The following is a 25,043-nucleotide window of genomic DNA, read 5'->3' on the forward strand; positions in this document are numbered from 1 at the left end:
TCTTTCTGATATCAAATAATTTTCATTTTTTGAAAATCATAATATAATACAAATTTTATGACAAATTATAAAAATTTGATATTTTTCAATTTTTTGATATATAACAGTCCTCGAAGTAAATTATATAAATCTAATGATATATTCTTAAAGTGTATGTAGCAGGGAGGAAAAGCCGACGGTCAATTGAAAATTTTTACCTTTCACATTGAAGATATGGATTTTTTCCCAAAAGACCTAAATCCATATCTTCTATACGAAAGGTCAAAATTTTCAATTGATCGTCGGCTTTTCATCCCACCTACATACACTTTAATTATAAATCATCAGATTTATAAAGTTTACTTCAAGTACTGTTAAATATCAAAAATATCAATTTTAATGATTTGCCATAAAATGTGTATTAAATTGCAATTTCAAAAATCAAAATTATTTGATATCAAAATGACATTCTTCGTATTCAGAATGCAATTCGATATGTGTGATGTGCTCTAATGTCCCAAAATAAATACTGTCCAAACGTTCATACCCCAGCCCTTAAACTTTCCCAAATTTTAAGTTTTTTTTTCTTAATATCTCATAAAAAGTGCTGATGGAGTTGGGCCCTTCTTCCTCTTAGTTCAATTAGTTGGAGTTTGGGAAATATGACACTCAACAAGATATAAGATGCATGGCATTTACCAAACATTGCCTGCTCAGACTAATAGTACAGTTCGTGTTCATACCTGTATGTTGAATATAATCGCTGACATCATCGCCCCTAAATAAAAGAAACACGTCGGAACGTAGTCCAGTATGAATGAACATACGTTTGACACAGATTGAATGATTTGGGTATTAGTCCTACTGGAGGATACCGGTTACTTGATGAATACAATGTAATCAGGTGTTGTATCTGTAGTAAACATCAAGTATAGGTTCCAACTCTCAGCTTTGGAAGATTGGAATTATATCTTAATCAGCAATGATGTTAGTGCTAACCGTCAGCTTTCTCTTGATGACGGCATCAGTTGCTGCACAAGGTAGGAAATCGTCTTTTAAACAATTAAGTACCTGAATGCCGAAACGAACCAAGTCCATGAGACACCTGGTTTCGCGCCATGCATTTCTACTGCGCCATTCATTTCTACTGTCCATGATTTTCATTTGCTCTGGTAATATTGTTGCCTGTTATGACTTGATATTTTGGTACGATATTATGTGGGGAATGATTTTACTTATTTTGATATCATTGGATTGAGGAGATATGAAAAATTAAGCTAATAAACTTCATTTATATTTTGTGGGGTTAAGGCTCAGTAATCGGACGAGGGGAACATATCTTATATTCATACACATAGGCAACGGTGTGTTCTTTCCCCAACATAGGGCTATACACTAGACTATACTATGTGGGTACACGTTTTAGTTCGTGGTCCTGTATGACCATGAATGTCTATTCAATGATCCAGGGAGAGTTTAAAAAAATCAAAACTGTGTATAATTTACTTACTAGTGAGGGATATGTCAAAGGTGTCACTGTGGATTTTTTAAATGAAAATTTGGCCAGAAGAATTGACAAACCAAAACTGCAGTACTGACAATTTTAAGTTGAAGCCCATTCAAGTACATGTCAGATGTAGCTAGTTTTTCTAATAGATTATGTTTTCATGTAAAATGTCGACATGTCATATTTTGTCTTTAATACATGGCTTTCGGCTTAACCACTTGTAGCCTATGTTAGCACATCTATTCAAAATTAAAACGCGCAAAAAATATGTTTTTCTAAATAAGCAAATTACGGAATAGGTTTATCTAATCTTTTAGAACAACATACGTTTCGCCACTACCGATTTTCCTATTCTTTGAGCTCAGACTATAAAATTAAAGAGTGTACGGGATTTCAAATTCATGCCTACTTTGTTGCTTAAGGCGATGTATTGTTTGTTAGTCGATTTTTATTATCTAAATCAATATATTATTGAAAAATATCACTTTAATGTTTTGCAAAAGTTCATTCTACAAATCAAAACTTGCTTGATTTATTGTTGTTAATGAGTTGTGTATACGTTTTACAAATGTGATGTCGTTTCAACCCTCTTTACAACATAACTCGAGAACCACAGGACCTACCAAAGTATATCTGGGATATTTGAATTCTTCTACACATTCGCTATGAAATGATCAATGCAATTTTTGCCAAAGATCACTATCATTCGCAAGATGCTGTGAACTACCAAATAGCAACAGTTTAAAATAGTTGCTAACCTTAAGTACAAGGTCAATGATTTACCGGAAAGCTACGTATAAATTATGATGAATTGCTTAAATATTAAAACAAAATATTGAAAGATGATTGTTCACAAGTAATTTTGCCCTTGGTTTTACAAGGTTTTGCAGGTAATCCATTGACATGAAAAATAAATTGCTGTTTAGCTATTGCAGAAAAATAGAATTATCTGATTTCAGATTATGTATTTTATGTTGACAATTCTTAAACACTTGAGAACGTTCCTGCAACCTTATTGGTTCTTACCCGTGTGATATGATACGATATCACACGGGTCAGCGCGTGTGCATCGACGCGATACGCGTACTCGCTATTTAAACCAATCGGTGGCGCATAGTAACAACGGGACTGATCAATTTTAAGCACTAGGTAATTCCTTGCAAATTGGAGGATTTAAATTGATTAAAATTTGTAATACTTATGATTATTTTTTATTTGAATTGGAGTGTTTAAGAATGAGAATAAAGGTATTGTTTTTAGCCGCTGTTGTGCATCTATCGTCTCATATAACACGGGCGACATCATTATTATTTTGGAGTAAAACAACTCGGCTTCGCCTCGTTGTTTACTTAAATCTCTAATTCTAAATAAATAAAATGCTGGTGCATAATGTGTACAAACTGTATAATAAAGGATAATTAGCTGAGTGCAGTGCACTAGTAAAGATAATCCAACGAGCGCGTGGTTGCTGCATTTATTCTGAACAATTGGGGACAATTGCTTTCTTTCTTTCTTGTTTCTTTCTTTATAACCCTCTCTCTCTCTCTCTCTCTCTCTCTCTCTCTCTCTCTCTCTCTCTCTCTCTCTCTCTCTCTCCTTAATTTCCTCTTTCTTTCTTTATTTCTTTCGTTCGGCCTTTCTATCTTTCTTTCTTTCTTTCTTTCTTTCTTTCTTTCTTTCTTTCTTTCTTTCTTTCTTTCTTTCTTTCTTTCTTTCTTTCTTTCTTTCTTCCCATTTCTGTAAAAAAAAAAAGTTTAACATGTGTGGGAAAACATATACTTTAATATTGATTAGCTTGTAATTGTCCACATATGTGACCCGACACGGCGAATGGGCCGTAAATTCCTCCCCCGGTCAATTTCGTTTTTATTTCGTGTTTAGAAAATATACATCATAAGCTTTAAAATGGTATATCATTTAACTTCAAACGATATCCAGAAGCGGGGTTATGGTTTGTTAAACTTTGCTCCTTCAACAAATTGGGAGCTTCTTTCGTTTCTACATGTGTCTCTTTTTCCACATTGCTGGCAAATCATCCCCAAGTCAACGAGGTTTAAGAAAGTTCTCTCATTGCTAATTGTTGGTTATACATACCAGCTCATACCTATACAAAATACATTGCCTGGTAACCCACCACTTGAACAGGATTTAGCGAAAACAAACACAGACCAGCGCTATTAAAAAATCTATAGCCATCTAAGGTAGAATCTTATTATCCACTTCAACAATAGGATTATTGATTGGTGGTTGACTATCAAAATGAAATAAATGTCGCGCCAGCTTAAGTTACCGATGAATACGACCTTCATACACGTTTTACACTGTAACTCAGAACACAGTTTAGGGAATTTACGGCTCATTTGTGATGTACGGTCACATATGTGACCCGCTCTGACAAAACCAGGAACAAGTCGCATTTTTGCCATTTCATTATTTGAATAAAACCGTAAGCAATAGACAATAAGCTTTAAAATTATACCAAAATTATATAAATAGCATCACTACTTTTCACGATATGGATAATTTTTGTAAATGATACATTGATATTTTTGCCGAATTGATATTCTGAGTAATGGGCCAATATTAGTTTCCTGCCTCACAACTGTTAATAATATCGATTAAATTAAGCTTTTTTAACCAATACTTGAAAGTTTACATAGTCCCATGAAACCATAAAATTAAGAATTCCAAAATGTGACTTTTTCTATGGGAATGGAATCTATAGTAGCCCAAAAGTCAAAACATGTCTGGCGACATGTTCCGGGTTCAGGAGCTGGTCACATATTCAACACACTAGCGGGATGCCCGCGCTGAGTAAACGGGAGCGATCACTAAATCATGAAGAGTCACTGAACAGGTGACCTAATACCAAGGCGATTTATATCACACAAGAATGCTGCTTTATCGTTCCCCTCACTACTCCCCCCTTCACAACCCCACACATCCACACACCAATATAAAACAGAGTTAATACAAAGACAAAAAAAAGCTGTCAACATAAAGGGTTAAAACTAATGTTGTATCTACCAAAAAACAGCAAGAATAAAAAGCCCCCACCTTGGCTTTTTGAAAAGGTGCTGATTTAGCTTTATCAACTCAAAACTTTACCAGAAGTATTGTGCATCGTTCACGTGCATATATGCGAAATCAATCTGTAATGTTTATGGATCGACCAGAAAGGTTATTATTTGCTCTTGTCCTTGCAAGATAAGCCTATCGTATATGCATGTTTTGTTTATGATATTAATTTCATGATTAATGATTTAATTAAATGAAGTAGGCTTAAAATGGCAGTGATGATATTGTTAACATGTTATAATTATCTTGTTAAAAACGTTGTATTTTGTTTAAAATAAAATAAAATAAAGACGCTTATTTGCTGTTGATATTCAAAATTGGACCAAGTTTCAAAAAGTGAGCCGAGATGGGGTTTTTCTACTTGCTGCTTTCTTTACGTTATCAACGTTTTTCTGGGGGATTCCTTCTTTTCATGAAGTAATGTGGGACAAAAATGTTTATTGACGCTTAAGCTTATTTTGCTCAAGTTAATGTAACCTGTAATGGACATGGTAATCGGCACCCCCAAAGCAAAATAAATTTACCTTTATGCCCTCACGGTGACGCGTTTGGAACCGATTTTTATAAGAAATAATAAAAAATTCACCCGGTTTTAACCATATTTTCACTGTTTTAGGCCAATTCTTGATCGATTTCAACGAAATATAGGTTATGTTACTCCCACATACATGTATGCTGCGTTACGTTTAGATCAAAGCCTTTTGATGGACAAATAAACACACAAACGTACGAACACACGACATTTCCATATGCCATGCGGTTTACATTGTTTTTTATTTATAGTATTCCTACATATAAATTTTATGAAATATGACTCTGAGATGATATATTACTGATGCAACAATGCATTATTTATGTTTCAGAAGAAGTTGAATTTCGCCTTGCCGGTGGCAGTGATTCTAATGAAGGTCGTGTTGAGGTGTTTTATGACAACACCTGGGGAACAGTTTGTGATAACTATTGGAGCGCAGATGACGCAAAGGTTATATGTCGCCAACTTGGACTTCCACATGGTTCTCCAACAGTTTTTGGAATGGCTTACTTTCGAGAAGGTTCTGGGCCAATATGGATGGATCGTGTACAATGCACAGGAACGGAAACGAGTTTGGACGCATGTACCCATCGTGGCTGGGGAATGACATCAGGTTGTGGACATCAGGATGATGCTGGTGTCATTTGCGCTGATGGTATGTTCATACATACACACATACATACTATCCCAGCAAACACAAAAACGTTTTAAATAAGTTATATTTTAGGTTTTGGTTTCGGTAAAGACGTTTTAATAACATTAAAATGTCGGGTTATATAAAGGTCGTGAAAACATTTTAAAACGTTTTGTATGAAAACACACTACAACATGTCGCTAGTATCATGGATACTCATGCCCTCTTGTAAACAACAGCAAAAGCGTAGGGAAAAAAACTTGATATGTGTTTTCATTTATAGTATAGTGACTTTGAGATTTGTGTGCAACATTTTTATAAAACAGACGCGAAAGCCATATTAAAATGTATCTACTCGCTTTGATTTTTTTTTCTTTTTACCCGGCTGTCATTGGTAAAACACCGGTCAACTTCGGATTCTTATTTCACTTGTGTTAAGATGAGCAATCCATTAGTCACTCTGTTAAAGTGAAACTGCATATTATCTCATAGATTGGACATCAAAACTTGTTTCTAAGGTCTCTGGACTTCGCACCAGACTTAAGCGGCTTAAACCGGTTTGTGAGTACCCGACCGTCACACGTATTCCTCTGAGTACTTGGATTATGATAATATGTCGGAACGATCACAAATCGTAGTCTCCTACGAAGCCAGTTTGGTTACGCTCCCTCCACATGAGGTCGCATTCGCCGTCCTAATCCAAAAAGTGCGAAATATTTCGAGTGACAGTTTATGATGTTGTTTCTTTGGAAATGTCCAATGTTTTTTGCGTCCAAATGTATTGGGAACTTTATATACTATGATTGCATGTTAACTTTTTTTATCATTTAGGAAGAAAAAGGGAAAAATTTAAAAAGATAATCAAAACATATAGACAGATGTGACCTCTCCACTAATAATCACGTCACCCATTATTTAAAGTTTTACTGACTCCGACACATTATTTGGATATAAGGAAGAGGGAAGGAATACTGTAGTATCATTTATTTTTTAATTATATCAATTATCAGGGCCAACAGATTTTCGTCTTGTCGGTGGAAGCAATTATACGGAGGGGCGAGTTGAACTGCTTTATGGAAACAGATGGGGGACCATATGCCATGATTCTTGGGGTTTAAATGATGCAAAGGTAATATGTCACCAACTAGGACTTCCTCGAGATTCACCAGCCGTTCTTGGGAATGCTTACTTTGGAGAAGGATCTGGACATATATGGATGGATGATGTCGGATGCAGAGGTACCGAAACCAGTCTAGATAGGTGCTCCCATCGTGGATGGGGAATCCATAATTGTGACCATCACAAAGATGCTGGTATCATTTGCACTGACGGTATGTTTCCAATATACGAATTAAGCTAATCTTACTATAAATCGCTAATGTTGTATGTACACACCAATGCAGGGGTGCATTGGTGTGTGTAAGGCTTCGTATCCATAGGCTGTTCCCTTGTGGCGTGTGTCCTTGTTCCGTGTTTACTTTTTCCCATGTGACCTGCCACACAGACAACGAACCTTTGTTTTGCGAACCTTTGTTTTGCTTAGTGGCCGCTACGGTTCGTTGTCTGTGTGGCAGGTCACATGGGAAAAGTAAACACGGAACAAGGGCACACGCCACAAGGGAACAGCCTATGGATACGAGGCCTTAAAGGCTATGTTAGTTTAATTCAAATATTGCCAAATTTACACGAAATAAACGGTTCCAAAAAAGTAAGTCCCCCTAAGACATTTTGGTATAACCCAAAAACGGATCGATAAATTCTCTTGTTTTAAAGTTTGGAACATAAACTGATTAGTTATGCATTATGTGATCATGTGATCACTTTTATCATCTTCATTGCAAAATAAAGCTATTTACGAAATATTCGGCCAAAAAAATGTTTCATTTTTCTACATAGGCTTGTTATGCTTCAATTTGTGTTTGACAGTGTTTTCCCTTGTAGTGAGTAATTTAATCAAAAAGGACATCTTTAATTTTATTAAATTTAAGCTTTTTCTATTATTGATGAAAATATTTATTTATAAATGTAGAGTTCAAGAAATTAACCCTATCTTTAATGATTTTAAAAACTGGGTTTTCTTCATTGAAAAAGTAGAGAAGGAAATTGCAAATAAAAAAGATACTTATGGTTATCATGTAAAGAAATGGGAACCATTATTAAGATGAGTTCGGTCCAAAAGATGTCAGAAAAAGTTTGTAAAAATGTTGGTATCGTGTTTGATGATTGTTTGTAAACTTGTGTGTTTTATTTTATTTTGTATGCAAATAGAAATATTAAGGTGCATTGTATTTATTATTGTATTTGCATTTTATGTAATGTTCTTTGTGAGTTAAAAAAAATAAAGACCCTCACGGGCTTTGAAAGACAAAAAAAAATAAGCTTTTTCAGATTTAGATGTCACACATTCAAAAACAGTTTTTATGGTTCAGTGAATAAATTAAAATGAATGCCGCAGCTTATTCATGTCTTTCAATAATGAATAGGCCTTCCTTCATGTGAGATGGCTTCCAAACATCGTTCTTCTCTGCTGTTGGTCCAGCTGGTTCCCCGCACGCTGCAGGATTTGCTTCAAAGTCCTTTCAGGTGCTGTTGTCCCTCACTTGTCCGCTTGTAACAAGTTGCGTCTTGATAACGGCCACCCATATATATAAATGATTTTGAACCATTCAAGGAATGGCCAATGTATTAAGTGTAATGGGATTCAGCATAAAAGATTTAACCACACGTCTGTTGGTCAATTGGTAAAATTAATGAATGAACACAAGATTTATTACTGAAGTTTCAGTTGTTCCTTCCTAATAAATTTAATTAGAATGAAAAACTTGTTTTAACAATTTAAAAATTTACACATGTTAATGCATACAAAGAGTCAATTTAGAAAAGTGGAACTTTTGTTTATATCTAAAATTTCATAAATGGCTCTATGATTTCTCACTAAAACCATAAAACAAGTTTGAAATGTGTAAAAATTATTTCATGAACATCTAAAAAGTTAAATATAGAAACATTCCTTTTTGATTAATTTGCTTTAAGTGAAAGAGGCCTGAATCCAAATGTGATGCATACAAATCCTATGTAGAAAAGTGCAACTTTTTTTTGGCCGAAAATTTTATAAATGGCAAAATTTCTCAGTGAAGATGGTAAAAAATAGCAACAAAACCCCTTTCACATGATGCACAACTATTCAGTCTATGTTACAAACTTTAAAACAAGAGAATTGATCGAGCCATTTTTGGATTATATCAAAATGTCTTGGGAGGGGGGGGCTTACGTTTTTGGAACCGCTCATTGATAAATATACTGGACGTGTAAAAAGTGGCTATTTCGGGACAAATGTGTGGTATCCATCACCATTGTCTATATGTCGCAAGTTCAGTGATTGCTCCCGTTTATTACATAGGGAAATGTTGTTTATGTGAGGATCTGTTTTGATCCAAATATCGCACATTCACATGGAAGATTGGTGAATACACGAATAGATTTATAAACTAAATTGGCTTCAAAAACTGTAAACTTGTTGTCGGTTACTAATCGGAATAACATTACTAGTAGTTTAGTAATATTGTGTGCCGACGCGCTCTACAGGCAGAGACGTGATGATGCAAGAAGAATAACTATTAATATGGATTGCGGTCGCGTGCTGCCCAATTCTGTGCACAACGTTTAGGCACTGGCTTCCATGTGTAGAAGTGGTGGTGCTATGTAGTATGTGTACGGAGTTGCATTTTTAGTGAACATCACGTTTTTGCTCTGGTGTATACGTTTGGAAGAAGTCTGTTTTGTTTCACATATGTGAACGCCCTGGCAATCAGTGTCCTTACATTGTATGCCATAGCCAATATTGTTCTGTTTGTCTGTGGATGGCTTGTCTTTTGGGTGAACCAGCTTTTGTCACAACGTGTTGGTAGGTTTCAAAAAGATGGGAATCTCAAGTTTCATATTTGTTGTAAAAATAACCCGAACGTCGTTGTCCACATCCACTCCCCCTCCCCCATACACACTAATTATTCAATCTAATAAACCAAAACCGTCGCTAATTGCTACAAAATGACATTTATCACATTCTGCATATTTTTGTTTTTGTTTTTGTTTTGTCAACAGGGCCAACTGAATATCGTATTATCAGCGACGGCAATAATTCTACTGAGGGTCGTGTTGAAGTTCTTGTTAGTAACATATGGGGTACCGTATGCGATACCAGTTGGGATGCAAATGATGCAAAGGTAATATGTCAGCAGCTTGGGCATCCACATGCTTCTCCTGCAGCCCTTAAGGGTGCCTTTTTTGGACAAGGATCTGGAGTTATATGGATGGATAATGTAAGATGTCATGGAACAGAAAGCAGTTTGGATCAATGCATCCATAATGGATTGGGAGTCTATGCTTCCACTTGTGAACATTCTCGCGATGCAGGAGTCATTTGCACTGACGGTATGTAAAAATATAAAGAAGAAGAAGAAAAAGAAGATAACAAAAATTACTGTAATGAGTAATGAATAATGAACCTCATGAATTCTGATATAAAACAAGCATCCTCATTTGTATCTACTTTGAGTTGCATAATAGTGTTTGTTCTTGAATAACACTAGTTAAGTTATTTCTGCCTTATATTTCCTTATAAATTTAGTTTAACGCAATGTATGTTCTGATTATGAATGCAATTATACACCCAGGTAATGTGTATTGATTTATAATTCACACGGGCTTCTCTTCTTTCTTTGTATTTCTTTTTTGGCCTAATCGACAACACTTTCAAATAAATTATGCACAAATCGATACTTAATTATTTTATAACAGGACCAACTCAATATCGTATTGTCGGTGGGAGCAATTCAACTGAGGGTCGAGTTGAGCTTCTTGTTAGTAACATCTGGGGCACAGTATGCCATACTGGTTGGAATCAAAATGATGCAAAGGTTTTATGTCAGCAGCTTGGGCTTCCATATGCATCACCTGCAGCTCTTACGAGTACTGTTTTTGGACAAGGATCTGGAGTTATATGGATGGAAAATGTGGGATGTTATGGAACTGAAAGCAGTTTGGGCCAATGCAACCATAATGGATTGGGAGTCCTGAGTTCTAGTTGTACACATTCTCGTGATGCTGGAGTCATTTGCACTGACGGTATGTAAAAAGAAATTAAGGGAAAACAAGACGTGAAGAAGGAACGGAGAGAAGAAGTTTATATTATGCAAATATATATATGGTATAATGTAAAATACACAAACAACGTATATGGTCAATTCCATCGAAAGAGGGACAAAATTCTCTCTATGTTAACTTTCCACTTCAAAATGTCATTAATAAAGGAAATCACGTTATTGATGGAGCATATCATGTCACGTCCAATGTGCTCTCTTTGAGCATATAGGCCTTTACTATAGCAAGTCATACCAAGGGAGAAGTTATGATGGCTTAAATGAGTTGGCGTTACCCACGAATTCACTGATAAAGCACCATATATGTCATTGAATGTCCTTCAATCAAAATGAAATTATTACCGTTAGAAAGAAGTTTGCATGATCTCTCATCATATGTAAAACGATTGAGTTCCACCAAAGTTTGTGGACTCAATTTGGCTAGTAATTTGTTACCCGCGTATCAAAAATAAAATGATCGTTCTGAAAAATATTAAGTGAATATGCCATAAATGACTATATCATGAAACGAACTTTCGTACTATAATTCTGAGGTCCAAGTGATTATTTTATACAAATACATTTTACCCATAAAATTCCACAAAATCAAATTTGACGTTACCCACGTATCAAATGTTACCCACGAGTCCAGCAAATATAATTGCCATAACTTAATTTAACATTAAATGACCTTGGACACTGAATTCAGTTTGACCTTGGACACTGAATTCAGTTTGACAAGCGCTTAAAATTGTAAATCGTATAAATACGTTCACCGCTTGAAAAAAAATCTACGACGGTTTAAACTTTTGATACCCACGAATCCCGAATAGATGCTAACCTTGAAAAACAAGGAGAATATTGAATATAAATCTAAATCAGCACATATTCAAGCCATGGGTATGCTATAATTTTTACACTACTTATAGTTTATGCACCTAAGAAAAGCAAACCCCAAACGGTACTATAGTACTATAGCTTTACCCACGAATTCGGCTTTACCCACGAATCCAAGGATTTACTCGTAAATTAGATGTTTCTTATTCATCTTAACATTTTGAAAACATGCGAAATATGTTCGAAAACAATCCTGTTTAATATCGTCCTCTTGAAGGTATACTGAAGCTGTATCGTGAGGTTTTGATTGATTAGCCTAAATTACCAGTTTTGGGGTGCATGCAATTGGTTAGAGAAACGGGAATCATTGAAACACAATGGAGGAATAACCACATGATGATTTCCAACCCTCTGTAAAATTGTCTTTTTTGCCGCTTACCAATACATACCTTCAAATATGTGTTACCCACGAACATTTTGGTTACCCACGAATCCCTACTTAAATTATAGTTAACAATGTCTTGATAGTGTTTTAGTTCCTAGGAACCATCAAACACGATTTAATAGAATATTGCTGCATGAAAATAAGGAATGATTTTACTTAAAATAATAATAATATAAAACTGTTTGCTATGTCTATTTGAATTTGGCAACTTCATTATACTCAAAATATTTATACCCAAAATGCCATATTGATCAATTCTAAATATTCCATGTAGTTTGTATTTTGATTAAAATACATTTTAGTGCCATTGTAGCCTGAATTATTGACATATGGAAAATACATTTTCTTAAATTTTCTTACGCTGTTACCCCACGAATCCATCCGAGATCCTCATCCTGCGACGAGATACAAAATCTAACTTTATATTTCTATTTTAATCTTTCGAACTAATGCAGTAATGTTAAATGACAGCCACAAGAATTAACACAATCTTACCTGTACAACTGGTTCTTTCTTAAAATTTGTAATAACCAAAATATTTCTTTGTAGATATATGTAATAAAATCCTATTTTACGTTCAAAGTCTTCACCGATTTCTAGTGTATATGGGTCAGACGTAAAATATTAAAAGATATTAAAGAAAGTTAAATTGTATGACGTACAACAGGTGAAAAAGGTTTAAATTCGTAGGTAACATGCAAATGCGCATTTAACACTTTATTTGGTCTAGCAAGAAAAGTTATTTTTCAATCCGATGGCACTTCCACCTGATGATTCACTAGATATGATCTTCTCATTTGATAAGTCTAGAATTGAAATGGAAAACATTTTAAAATGCCCCCCGAGCGAATTTTGTCCCGCGTTGGCTGGAATTGACCATACACATATCATGTTAAATAAATAAACGCTGCGTGACGTGTGCACATTCTTGAATGTTCCACTTTACTTTCAAAAACGACGCGGCATGTATTTAGAGGTCAATAACTTTGCATCGGTTATTTGGAGGGCATTGTGAAGAATCTAAACATTTTGCCTTAGGAACCGAGGAATGCCCGATTATTACCGATAAATAGTAATTAACCTCATTCATATTCGTCACTTTCATCTCTTCACTTTACAAAATAACACAACATTTTCCTATTTGTTCTTGTATTTTTAAATTTCTGAGCATTTTTCATGTTTTGGGTCATGTCCAGGTTTGCTTGGAAACGCCCATGTGTGTACACGTAGACATAGGCAGCGGGTGCAATTTCGAAATGGTTTCCCCGTATTTCGATCCGGGAGAGCGGGATTCTTCCAGTTGTTTGCATTTGCATCATTTTATGTTTGGTTTTTAGGACCTACTCAATTCCGCCTTGTCGACGGAAGCTATCCTTCAGAGGGTCGAGTCGAGTTACTTTATGGTAACAGATGGGGGACAGTGTGTGATGACACATGGGATCAAAATGATGCAGAGGTAATATGTCGCCAGCTTGGACTTCCACACAGGTCCCCAGCAGCTATTAAGACTGCCTTTTTTGGACAAGGATCTGGATTTATTTGGGTACATCATGTAGAATGCAATGGACCTGAAAGCAGTTTGGACCGATGCAATCACGGAGAATGGGGAGCCAACAGCTGTGGACACAGCAGAGATGCAAGTGTAATTTGCACTGAAGGTAAGCAATATTTAATGATAAATAGAAAAACAAATCTACCATCACATCTACTAAGTCACACTCAGAAAAGCATGTTCTAAAATGCCTGAAAGAACTATTTCTTGTCCTCTATTATGAAGCCTTCAAGAAAAAAACTCTTTAATCTTGAACAATCCTTTTAGGGGTTCTATTTTGGTTGCTGAGAGTTCCATATCGAAGACAGATTTTAGAACAATTTTTTGATCATTCGGCGTGCACCACTCAGTCCGACACGCCGCTAGTCCGACACACCACTAGTTCGACACGCCACTAGTCCGACACGCCGCCGAAAATGAAAGCCACTGTAACAGTCCGACATGGCGCTAGTCCGAATCTGATAACACGATTTTCAGTCCGACACACCGCTAGTCCGAATCCAAAATAATTATCCGAATTAATTAATTAATTTATGTATTAATTAATTAATTAATTTATTTATTTATTTATTTATTTATTTATTTATTTATTTATTTATTTATTTATTTATGTATTTATTTATTTATTTATTTATTTATTTATTTATTTATTTATTTATTTATTCATTTATTTATTTATTTATTTATTTGGTCCATGCATCAGATATGATGAACCATCTTTCATGAAAGTGATAATTCTTGGATCATTATGTCCTAGTATTTCTAGATAAAAATCGCCTAATTTTGCCGATTTGGTAATTTTTCGTATGAAGTCAAAACAGTGTATTTCTAGTTGAAATTTGTTAACCCCAAACTGATTTTACTCATAATACTTGCACTTCATCACCATGTTAAGGTTGCTCCAGGGTATGTAAATTGGCATAACATTATCTATATCTTAATTACATTTCAGTTTATAGCCTGATGAATCTTGCATTTTTTATGAAATTCAGCGAAAATTATGTATCAATCCAAAATCGTGTCAAGCAACTTAATTAAAAATTACACATATCAATATCATTCCTAGATAGTGTTCTTAAAAATATTAAAACAATCATCCCTGGGTATTTATTCCTAAGTGTAGTTATGTGCCATTAAAGTTGCGCATGTTTGTACCAGTTAGGAACAGGTATAATATGTATATAGGGAAATGACACAGCTTGCACCCCCACATGACCAGCACCGACATTAAACATCAGAAATTTCGGTACCGTATGCATTCATTTGTTTGTAAGCACTATTATTAGTTATTAAATAAGTTTTTTATCGGCCATTTGGTTTTAGGGCCAACTCAATATCGCCTTGTCAGTGGTACAAATTATACTGAGGGTCGAGTTGAATTACTTTATGGTAACAGATGGGGACAGTGTGCGATAACTCCTGGGATGCAAATGATGCCAAAGTTATATGTCTTCAACTTGGACTTCCACATGGTTCAGCAGCAATTCTTAGGGGCGCGTTTTTCGGAGAAGGATCTGGATTTATATGGATGGACAGTGTTGATGTTATGGAACTGAAAGCAGTTTGGACCGATGTAGCCATAATGAATGGGGAGTTACCAGATGTAAACACAACCAAGATTCAAGCGTTGTCTGCACAGATGGTATGTATCAAGAATGTACAGGCTGTTCAAATAGATGTGTTTCTACCTAAACAAAGATGTGAATGTTTGCCTTTGATAAAGATCCCTAAAATATTTGACAACTTTCTCAACATCATCAGCTATTTAGTTTGGTTTATGCGTTAAAGTACCCCAGAAAATCAGTTCTTTCAGTGAAACCCTGTAGGACCAGCAGGAACCAGCAGCCGGCACGCATCAGGAAGATATGTAACTGCCACATCGTGTAGCTATCGTTAGCAAAACAATTAGCTAGCCATTTTTGAAACAGGTCTTTCTGCTGCTTCCACTTTTAAAACTGGACCTTCGTCTATTCAATTGCTTGTTCTTTACTTCTTGAGGTCACATTGGATTCAACGTGGTGTCATAATGTGCAGGATTTAAAAAAATCAAATTTATTTAAAATATGTTTCAGTTTTAAAATTGTAATTATTTTTCCAAGTGTAAGGATACTTTTTTGGCGCAATATATATATAACTTACTAATATTGATTTCAGGGCCAACTCAATATCGCCTTGTTGGTGGCACAAATCTTGCTGAGGGTCGAGTTGAGTTACTTCTAGGTAATAGATGGGGTACAGTGTGCCATGACTCATGGGATGCAAATGATGCAAGAGTTGTATGTCGCTCCCTTGGTCTTCCACATGCTTCTCCGGTAGCTCTTAACGCTGCGTATTTTGGACAGGGATACGGAATTATATGGATGGATGATGTGGCATGTCATGGAACTGAAAGCAGTTTAGATAAATGTAGCCATGCTGGAATGGGAGTTCATAATTGTGGGCACAGTAAAGATGCAGGTGTCATCTGCACAGCTGGTATGTATGTAAATATCAAAAGTAAATATCATATTAACACATCACAATAGTAACTATTGTGGGAGATAATAAGTGAACTCATATTCTGTAAATCAAATTTAAATTTGTTTTCAATTTTAATTTAAATGCCTCACGTGATCCGTTAGTCCCACATTTATTGCCTTAGTGACTTTGAAGGAAAAAATGCATATTACAATTTTAATACAATCTCAGCACTATCGAAGAGGAAGTATAAAATCTAATTTAATCGCCGTGATGCACCCGGGTCTGTAACACATTTTTTTATGTATCAGCAACAATACACTGCCCAAAATAGTACACACGTATACCAAAATCATACTTGTGATGTGCGCTTGATTCACATGAGTAACCATGGATTGATAATTCACATTATTATTCTTGTTACATATCCTACTGCTAGTCCCAATTAATGTCCCATGTGTTGTGGAATAATATGAGGAAATTAAATAGAAAAAAAAATGCTCAGGTTCAAAACCAACACACTCTTTTAAAGTCCATAGTAACAGATTACAATTAAACGAAACCAGCGAATATCTTTTTTTTTTAGCTTTTAAAGAAAGAATATATAACATTACACGCCATGTTTACTGGTTTACCTGTGTGCTTTAGGACCAACCCAATATCGTATTGTTGAAGGCAGCAATCCTAGTGAAGGTCGAGTTGAGATATATCTCGGTAACAGGTGGGGTACATTGTGCGACGACTACTGGGGACCAAATGATGCAAAGGTAATATGTCGTCAGCTCGGACTTCCATACGAAGCTGCAATATTTCTTCAGAACGCATATTTTGGACAAGGATCTGGATTTATTTGGATGGATGATGTAGCATGTGTTGGTACTGAAAGCACGTTGGACCAATGTGGGAATCGTGGATGGGCAGTTCATGATTGTGGACACCACCAAGATGCAGGTGTAATTTGTGCTAATGGTATGATTATAGAGAATGACAACAATATTTAGCTAACATGAACAACACACAATATTATTATATAAAATGTGACAGCACCGTAGGAAATACCGACGCATGTAAAATATAAAACTGATGCAAGCTGAAATAAAATCGTCGAGTTTAGCAAATAGGGACGTATCGTGAGGAAAACTGTGCATTTGGAGAAAAACATGTAAAATGTGTTTTTGTTCTAAACGATACGTTTTCTATTTTTATTTATCTTTTTTCTTACTATATCTTACTACAGGGACTACAGTAATTTTCACATGCATTCAGTTCGCCTTATTTCAACCGTTGATTACAACCCTCCCATACCACCACCATAAGCTACACTGAAATAACTGAATTTAACATTTTAATGAAATTTCATTTTGATGTTTAGGTCCAGCGGAGTATCGCCTTGCGGGTGGAAGTGATTCAAACGAGGGTCGAGTTGAGGTACGTGTTGGCAGCGTCTGGGGGACAGTATGTGATTATACTACGACCTGGAATGTAAATGATGCAAAGGTAATATGTCGCCAACTTGGACTTCCCCATGGTTCTCCAGAGGCGATCAGCAATGCTTTCTTTGGACAAGGATCGGGACCAATATTGATGGATAATTTAGGATGTACGGGAAGGGAAATGAGTTTGGACAGATGCATACATAGAGGATGGGGAATTAATCATTCTAGATGTTCACATAGCCATGATGTAGGTGTCATTTGCACTGACGGTATGTTCCTGGTATGCTTGTTTTACTTTACTTGCATGTTTCTAATAATCTGCCAAATACACCGGTTTAACTAAGACCATAATTTCCAGCAACAACAATAAACGACGTAAAAAAGCCCCAAAATATTCTTCATCCTTTTCACACTTGATCCCATTTCATTCTTTTTTTCGTTTTGATATTTTTTCGTATATAGGACCTAAAACTGATTTAATAGTGTAATCTGAAAACGTAATGTTTACTATCTTTAATAAGTGTGTATACGTTTTTAGGAAAAATATACTGTTATTTTCCTTTCTCCTGCTTGTATTTTCCCAGGTGCACTCACTGCAACCGGAACGTATGAAACAAAGGGTACGTTTACAGATGGGCATAACAGTACAGTACAGTCACAATTAAGATACTTATAAACACAAGTTAAAAACAAAAATATATAATGTATGTAATCAATATCTTCTATTATGTTTTACGATTTTGTAGATTGATATAAATTTTACTTATATTAGGGGACCAGAGGCGTACTGACCGGGGTAGGGAGAGCAAGGCAACTACCCTCCCAATTCAGAGCCCACTTTTCTCCTTTGACAAACACATAATTTCAACATATTGTACGACCTGTGTTTTTAGCATTGACATTAATATGATTCATACGTTTTATTTCTCCTGTTTTTTTTTCAGGAAAAACCACAACATCTGAATTGTATCAAACAAAGGGTATGTAAACTGAAAATGGAGTCCTAATTTTAATAGCCTCATCTAACTCAGGTATATGAATTATCAAACCTTGTAGAATAAAGAAGAGCATAATCTCAACTAGAATATGGTTATAGTTTTTTACGGTATTGCTTACAGATTTTCTACAAAATTGGGCCAGAACAACTCTACCCCATGGCTCCCTCCATCTCACCTTACGGTTTTATGTAATTGGTAAAGTAAGCAGAAAATCACATGTTCGTGGGATTTTTAACCACAAATCAATTTTGGCCATTCCTGTATTCCCATTTCCGGAGCTGGCAAAATTGCAGCAAAGAATTGGCAATGAAGATCAAATTAATGACGCAACCATGACATCAGGTCAGTGCAGACCCTAAGATGCAGATCGACCAGCGCCCAAGAGATGCAGGGTCCACCAAAGCTGTGCTTTGTAGCCTCTAGAAAAATCACAATAAATAAGGGACTAAATAAAAGCCCGCATGTTATTCATTTTATAGGCGTGGTAATACATGATCTTGTTTGTGAGGACTTGACTTTCTATCTTGAATGCGACGCTGGTCGTTCTATATCTGCTATATATGTACTGTACGGGCGTCAATCATCAGAGGTATGTACCGATCGGCCATTCGACATAGATACCTGTGCTGCTGCTGATTCTCTAGCTGTCGTCCAACAAAGATGTGATGGGAAGCAAACATGTGGTATTCCGGCTAGTGACAATATATTTGGTGATCCGTGCAATGGAACTTACAAATATCTCGAGATACAATATACATGTCGGCTCGGAGGTAAGAAACAGGAAAAATAAAAGAGATTATATAACTCATACAAAGTTTCTTGTCATTTGATTGGCCAACTACTATTGATTATTTCTGCTATTTTTAGCGGCCAGCTGCAAAGGACTATTGCACTCTGCGTCCGTGCAATATTTATTTTTCCATTGCACGGACGCGGAGCTACCATAGCAACGATGACAAACGCGCGAGCGATAGCACTAGTTGCCACCTCGACTCGCCAATTCTAGGTGCGGGTGTTGCTTCTAAAATAAATATGCATTTAGATATCTTTTAATTTATTTTGTTTTCCTGCTAATTCATATAATTAAGTGGAAGCAAGGGAACCTATTTATGAGTTATATAAAACAAATATTGAATGTTTTTATTCGTTCAATGGAAAGAATATTTCCATTCGGTGAAATATGAACTGTTCCATTCAACTCGGCAAAGCCTCGTTGAATGGAACAGTCCATATTTCACCTCATAAAATATTCTTACCATTGAACTCATACACATTCAATATTTGTATATTATAGGCATTATTTGGCAACATGTGCTTAAAATCTGATCACAGTACTTTCAAAGATCAAACTTTGCCGCAGTTTGTGAAAAGTTATTGTAAGTAGGCGTTCCATCAAAGCCGTGCTTTGTAGCTTCTGGAAAGTCTCAATAATTCAACGTTAAGATTTAGATTCATCGAGGCGCACTGCTACCAATTCAGCCGAACTTCACACATACAAAGCATGAAAAATACAAAATTGCTAGAGGGTATTACAGAACGAAAGAAATAAAGAACGAAAGACAGAAAGAAAGAAAGAAAGAAAGAAAGAAAGAAAGAAAGAAAGAAAGAAAGAAAGAAAGAAAGAAAGAAAGAAAGAAAGAAAGAAAGAAAGAAAGAAAGAAAGAAAGAAAGAAAGAAAAAGAAAGAAAGAAAGAAAGAAAGAAAGAAAGAAAGAAAGAAAGAAAGAAAGAAAGAAAGAAAGAAAGAAAGAAAGAAAGAAAGAAAGAAAGAAAGAAGAAAGAAAGAAAGAAAGAAAGAAAGAAAGAAAGAAAGAAAGAAAGAAAGAAAGAAAAAGAAAGAAAAGAAAGAAAGAAAATTAAGAAAAAGGGGAAAATGAAAAAAAAGAAAGGGGTTAAATCGAAGAAGAAAAAAAAAGCGCTGATTTTTGCGTGTTTGTTTTGCGTACAAACTTACGGGGAAGGGTGGCGATCAAACTTGTACCAATCATCTAAAAACACAATTCACCAATTCACAATGCACGGGTAGGTATCCCACGTGATGCGATTGTGCGAACAGTCATATGGTAACGGAAAGATTGGCCGGCAAAGCTACACCCCTTCCTTTCTTCTTTTCCTTCCCCTCACCAAAAAAGAATTATTATTATTATTATTATTATTATTATTATTATTATTATTATTATTATTATTATTATTGTTGTTGTTGTTGTTGTTGTTGTTGTTGTTGTTGTGTTGGTGTTGTTGTTGTTGTTGTTGTTGTTGTTGTTGTTGTTGTTGTTGTTGTTGTTGTTGTTGTTGTTGTTGTTGTTGTTGTTGTTGTTGTTGTTGTTGTTGTTGTTATTATTAGTAGTAGTAGTAGTAGTAGTAGTAGTAGTAGTAGTAGTAGTAGTAGTAGTAGTAGTAGTAGTAGTAGTAGTAGTAGTATTTGTGCTATTTTCCATCTGCAATGCTTTTTTTTTCATTGAACATCATAGGTTGCCTTCCATTTACCATACCTACTGATGAAGGTACAATAGTCCCCATGAAAGATAGGTACAATGAAGGAGACATCGTCCAGCTGTTTTGCAGTCAAGGATTTGATGTAATTGGCGACCAAGCAATAACCTGTGGAAGCAGTGGTTCGTGGTTAGGTCAAATCCGAGATGTTCGCCGAGTCAGCAAGGAGGTATGTTTTGAAAAGCATTGCTACAACATTACTATAAGGGAAACGAAGAAAACATGAACAACAATGATCAAATGTGTGCGAGAGCGTTTTCAATTGCACGAATTGGAGATTTTAATGGTATATAAAAAAATATATAGCAAACCGGGCGTTACATTAATATCTTTAAAAATAATTTGCTGTGGATGGGCCTTGAACCCAATACATCCCGGTTAGTATACTGGGTGGCGCTAATCATATAATGTTAACAGGATGACGCAATCGCTCGATAAGTTTCACAATTCAAACATAAAGCCAACGCCATATTTTAACAGTTGCTGAAGAGGACGCCCTCAAGTTTTGTAGTAACTCTCGGAGTCATACTTTGGTATCACTGGATAGACGAGACACATAGATATCATTTGGTACCAAAAAGAATAGTATGGGGAGTGTGTCCTATTAAAAAACATACCATTTATTTTTTATTTTTACAGATCAATGGAAGATAATAGTCGGCATTTCTGCTGGTGGAGTGTTTCTATTCTTCGTTTTGGCAATTGTCATAGTAGTGTCCTGTAAAAGGTATAATCATCTTTCTTTAGCGAACAATATTAGTTTGAAACGCTAAACAAATAATTACAGGTTCGTGTAAATGTCTTATTTTGTCTTAAATACACGGCTTTCGGCTGAAATACTAGCAGGCTATGTTCGCACATCTATGACAAAGACAAAGTAACCAAAATCTGAATTTTGATGGTTTTTACGATCGTCGGGATGAGCAAATCACTGAATGGGCCTTTAAAATTCCACCGCATTTTCCGGGATAGAGGGATGCGTACATATAACCATGTAACATTATATTGCTACATGTATTTATACCACATTTATACCACAGGGAAAGAAGACTGATCATCACTCACCTCAAGACTCTGCAGTAGAAGAAAACCCACCGCCCGGACCAGATGACATAAAACAAGATGATGTAGCTCTAGATAACATGGGCTACACAGAATTGGGTGCTAACATCACTAAGCCTGTTTACGAGTCTCTTCCTGAAACATCTGCTTAAAAGTTGGTCATCATATATGTGACCCGTTCTGATAAAACCAGGAACAAGTCCCATTTTTGACATTTCATGATTTAAAGCAATGTAAGCACGGGATAATAAGCTTCAAAATGATACCAAAATTATATACATAGCATTAATACTTTTTAAGATATGGATAATTTTGTAAATGATGCCTTGATATTATTGCCGAACTGATAATCTGAGTAATTGGCTAATTATTTTCCTGCTTTACACATGATTGAATAGGGATTATCATACAGGGTGAGTCAAAAAAGGTGCAATAGAGCAAAGAATCGATATTTGTGTAAGAACCACGTTGAACTTTCCAATTATTGAAAGTTTCTATAAGTGCCACACTCAATAGTCACCTGTTGTGAAAAAATGAAGTCAATCACGTCTACCGTTTAATTTTTACGAGTCCTTTTGCTACACCCAATTTCATTACTTGTCCACGAGGTACCATGTATTTTGAATGAGAGCACACAATGTACGATAAAGGCACCAGCTCTAAAACTGACTTTACCTAAATAAGGTTGATTTTTGCGTTATTTCAATTCCTTTTTTCTGTTCAAACAAACTTTCTAACATTACTTATAAGTCCTTCATACCTCACTCGACTCCAACTCCAGTTTTTTTAAATCCCAATATATCCAACTACTGGATGTTTTATAATTCACTCCACTACAATTTGCGCGCATTTCATTTCGACATTTGAAAAAATCCGTCTACAAATGTGAATGTTTTTGATAGAGAATAAACATCTTTAAAGTAAAGGTAAAATCAAAATAACAACAGAAATGTTTCTTTTCCTTAAACAATGCCAAGGACAATAACAATTTGGGTGCTCCATTTTATTTCAATGCCAATGAGGTTAAGAAAATAGCAGTTGTTCCAAATCTACCTTACACAGAGTGGGCTGACATTCAAATTTTAGACGTTTCTTGGACAAACATTAAAATTGGGTATCGCTATAAAATGGGTCATAAAAACAAAACGGTAATGTTAATTCCTTGGTTTTTTCACAAAAGGTCACTAATGGATATATCATTTATAAAATGTTTTAAAATCTAAAAGGTTCAAATCGGTTTGAACTTTTTTTGACTCACCCTGTAGTTCAACTGTCAATTATTGATTAAATAAACATATAAGTACTTTTCAAGAATTCTATTTTTTTTAATGGAAATGTCATCTATAAAGGCTTATAACACAAAAAAACATGCTCGGCGACTTGTTCCGGGTTTTTTTGGAGCTGGTCACATATATGAAATGTAGAAGAAGTACATCAAACCACTTTTTTTTTTCAAGTGCTGGTACATTACTAGGTTAGACATGTCAGACGTTGGCAGTCAAAGTAGAACATTGAATACCAATGTTTATTTTGTTTGTAAATCTTTAATATGTTTAGGGGTCTATGATCACCCACATTTGCACAGTATTTTTTTATAGGGCCTGAGAGCACATCAGACATATCGAATTGCATTCTGAATACGAAGAATGTCCTTCTGGTGTCAAATAATTTTGATTTGTTTTTTTTTTTAATTCGGGATAAAATACACAATTTATTAAAAATGGATATTTTTGAAACCATCCTCGAAATTTATCACTCTAAGGATATTTATATGTAGCTAGGAGGAGATGCCGAAAATTTTGACTTTTCGTATTAAAGATATACATTTTTTTTTCCAAAAAGACTGTTTAAAAACATAAAAAAAACATCTTTAATACAAATGGTCAAACTTTTCAAATGATCGTCGGTTTTCCCTCCCAGCTACATACACTTTAAGTATATATCATTAGATTAATACATTTTACTTTGAGGACGTTTAAATATGAAAAATAAAATATGATTATATTTGTCAATTTTTAATAATTTGTCATAACATGTTTATTATATCGCCAATTTCAAAAAGTCACAATTATTTGATATCAGAATTATTTGATATCACAATTATTTGATATGGAGGACGTTTAAATATGAAAAATAAAATATGATTATATTTATCAATTTTAATAATTTGTCATAACATGTTTATTATATCGCCAATTTCAAAAAGTCACAATTATTTGATATCAGAAGGACATTCCTCGTATTCAGAATGCAATTCGATATGTCTGATGTGCTCTCATGTCCCACAAAAAATACTGTGGAAACTGTAAAGTTACAGTTAAAATCAACATTCCTAATGAACATAGATACTGTGCAAACGTTGTTATCCGATCCTTTAAGGGGTGGGGTATGAACGTTTGGACAGTATTTATTGTGGGATATTAGAGCACATCAGACATATCGAATTGCATTCTGAATACGAAGAATGTCCTTCTGATATCAAATAATTTTGATTTTTAAAATTCGCAATGCAATACACATTTTATGGCAAATGATTAAAAATTGATATTTTTGATATTTAACAGTACTTGAAGTAAACTTTATACTTAAAGTGTATGTAGGTGGGATGAAAAGCCGACGATCAATTGAACATTTTGACCTTTCGTATTGAAGATATGGATTTTTTTCCCCCAAAACACCAAAAAATGTAGGTCTATTTGGGAAAAAAATCCATATCTTTAATATGAAAGGTCAACATTTTCAATTGATCGTCGGCTTTTCCTCCCAGCTACATACACTTTAAGAATATGTCATTAGATTTATAAAATTTACTTCGAGTATTGTTATATATCAAAAATGTGAAAAATATCAAAATTTAATAATTTGTCATAAAATTTGTATTATATCGTGAATTTCA

At 35.0% G+C, this 25,043-nt stretch overlaps 2 protein-coding genes across 3 annotated transcripts; both read left to right on the forward strand.

Annotated features, from left to right (window-relative positions):
• Positions 1 to 821: 821 nt before the first annotated feature.
• On the forward strand, positions 822 to 15,971 carry LOC140141401 (scavenger receptor cysteine-rich domain-containing protein DMBT1-like). Of its 2 annotated transcripts, none has more exons than XM_072163257.1 (8): positions 822 to 1,019; positions 5,431 to 5,751; positions 6,741 to 7,061; positions 9,832 to 10,161; positions 10,528 to 10,854; positions 13,488 to 13,808; positions 15,026 to 15,344; positions 15,857 to 15,971. In XM_072163257.1, the coding sequence occupies exons 1-7, from the start codon at positions 962 to 964 to the stop codon at positions 15,256 to 15,258; spliced, it is 1,911 nt and encodes a 636-aa protein (XP_072019358.1). In that variant the 5' UTR covers positions 822 to 961; the 3' UTR covers positions 15,259 to 15,344; positions 15,857 to 15,971. The 2 variants fall into 2 exon arrangements, with proteins under 2 accessions (XP_072019358.1, XP_072019357.1); XM_072163256.1 differs by having other exon boundaries at positions 823 to 1,019; positions 5,428 to 5,751.
• Positions 15,285 to 24,784, forward strand: LOC140140622 (scavenger receptor cysteine-rich domain-containing protein DMBT1-like). The gene is made up of 10 exons (XM_072162379.1): positions 15,285 to 15,402; positions 15,857 to 16,177; positions 16,808 to 17,128; positions 17,532 to 17,864; positions 18,180 to 18,215; positions 18,540 to 18,575; positions 19,073 to 19,363; positions 21,064 to 21,254; positions 21,725 to 21,812; positions 22,125 to 24,784. The coding sequence occupies exons 1-9, from the start codon at positions 15,285 to 15,287 to the stop codon at positions 21,737 to 21,739; spliced, it is 1,662 nt and encodes a 553-aa protein (XP_072018480.1). The 3' UTR covers positions 21,740 to 21,812; positions 22,125 to 24,784.
• Positions 24,785 to 25,043: the final 259 nt, after the last annotated feature.

The sequence above is a fragment of the Amphiura filiformis genome, chromosome 19 (genome assembly GCF_039555335.1).
Source record: "Amphiura filiformis chromosome 19, Afil_fr2py, whole genome shotgun sequence".
NCBI lineage: Eukaryota > Metazoa > Echinodermata > Ophiuroidea > Amphilepidida > Amphiuridae > Amphiura > Amphiura filiformis.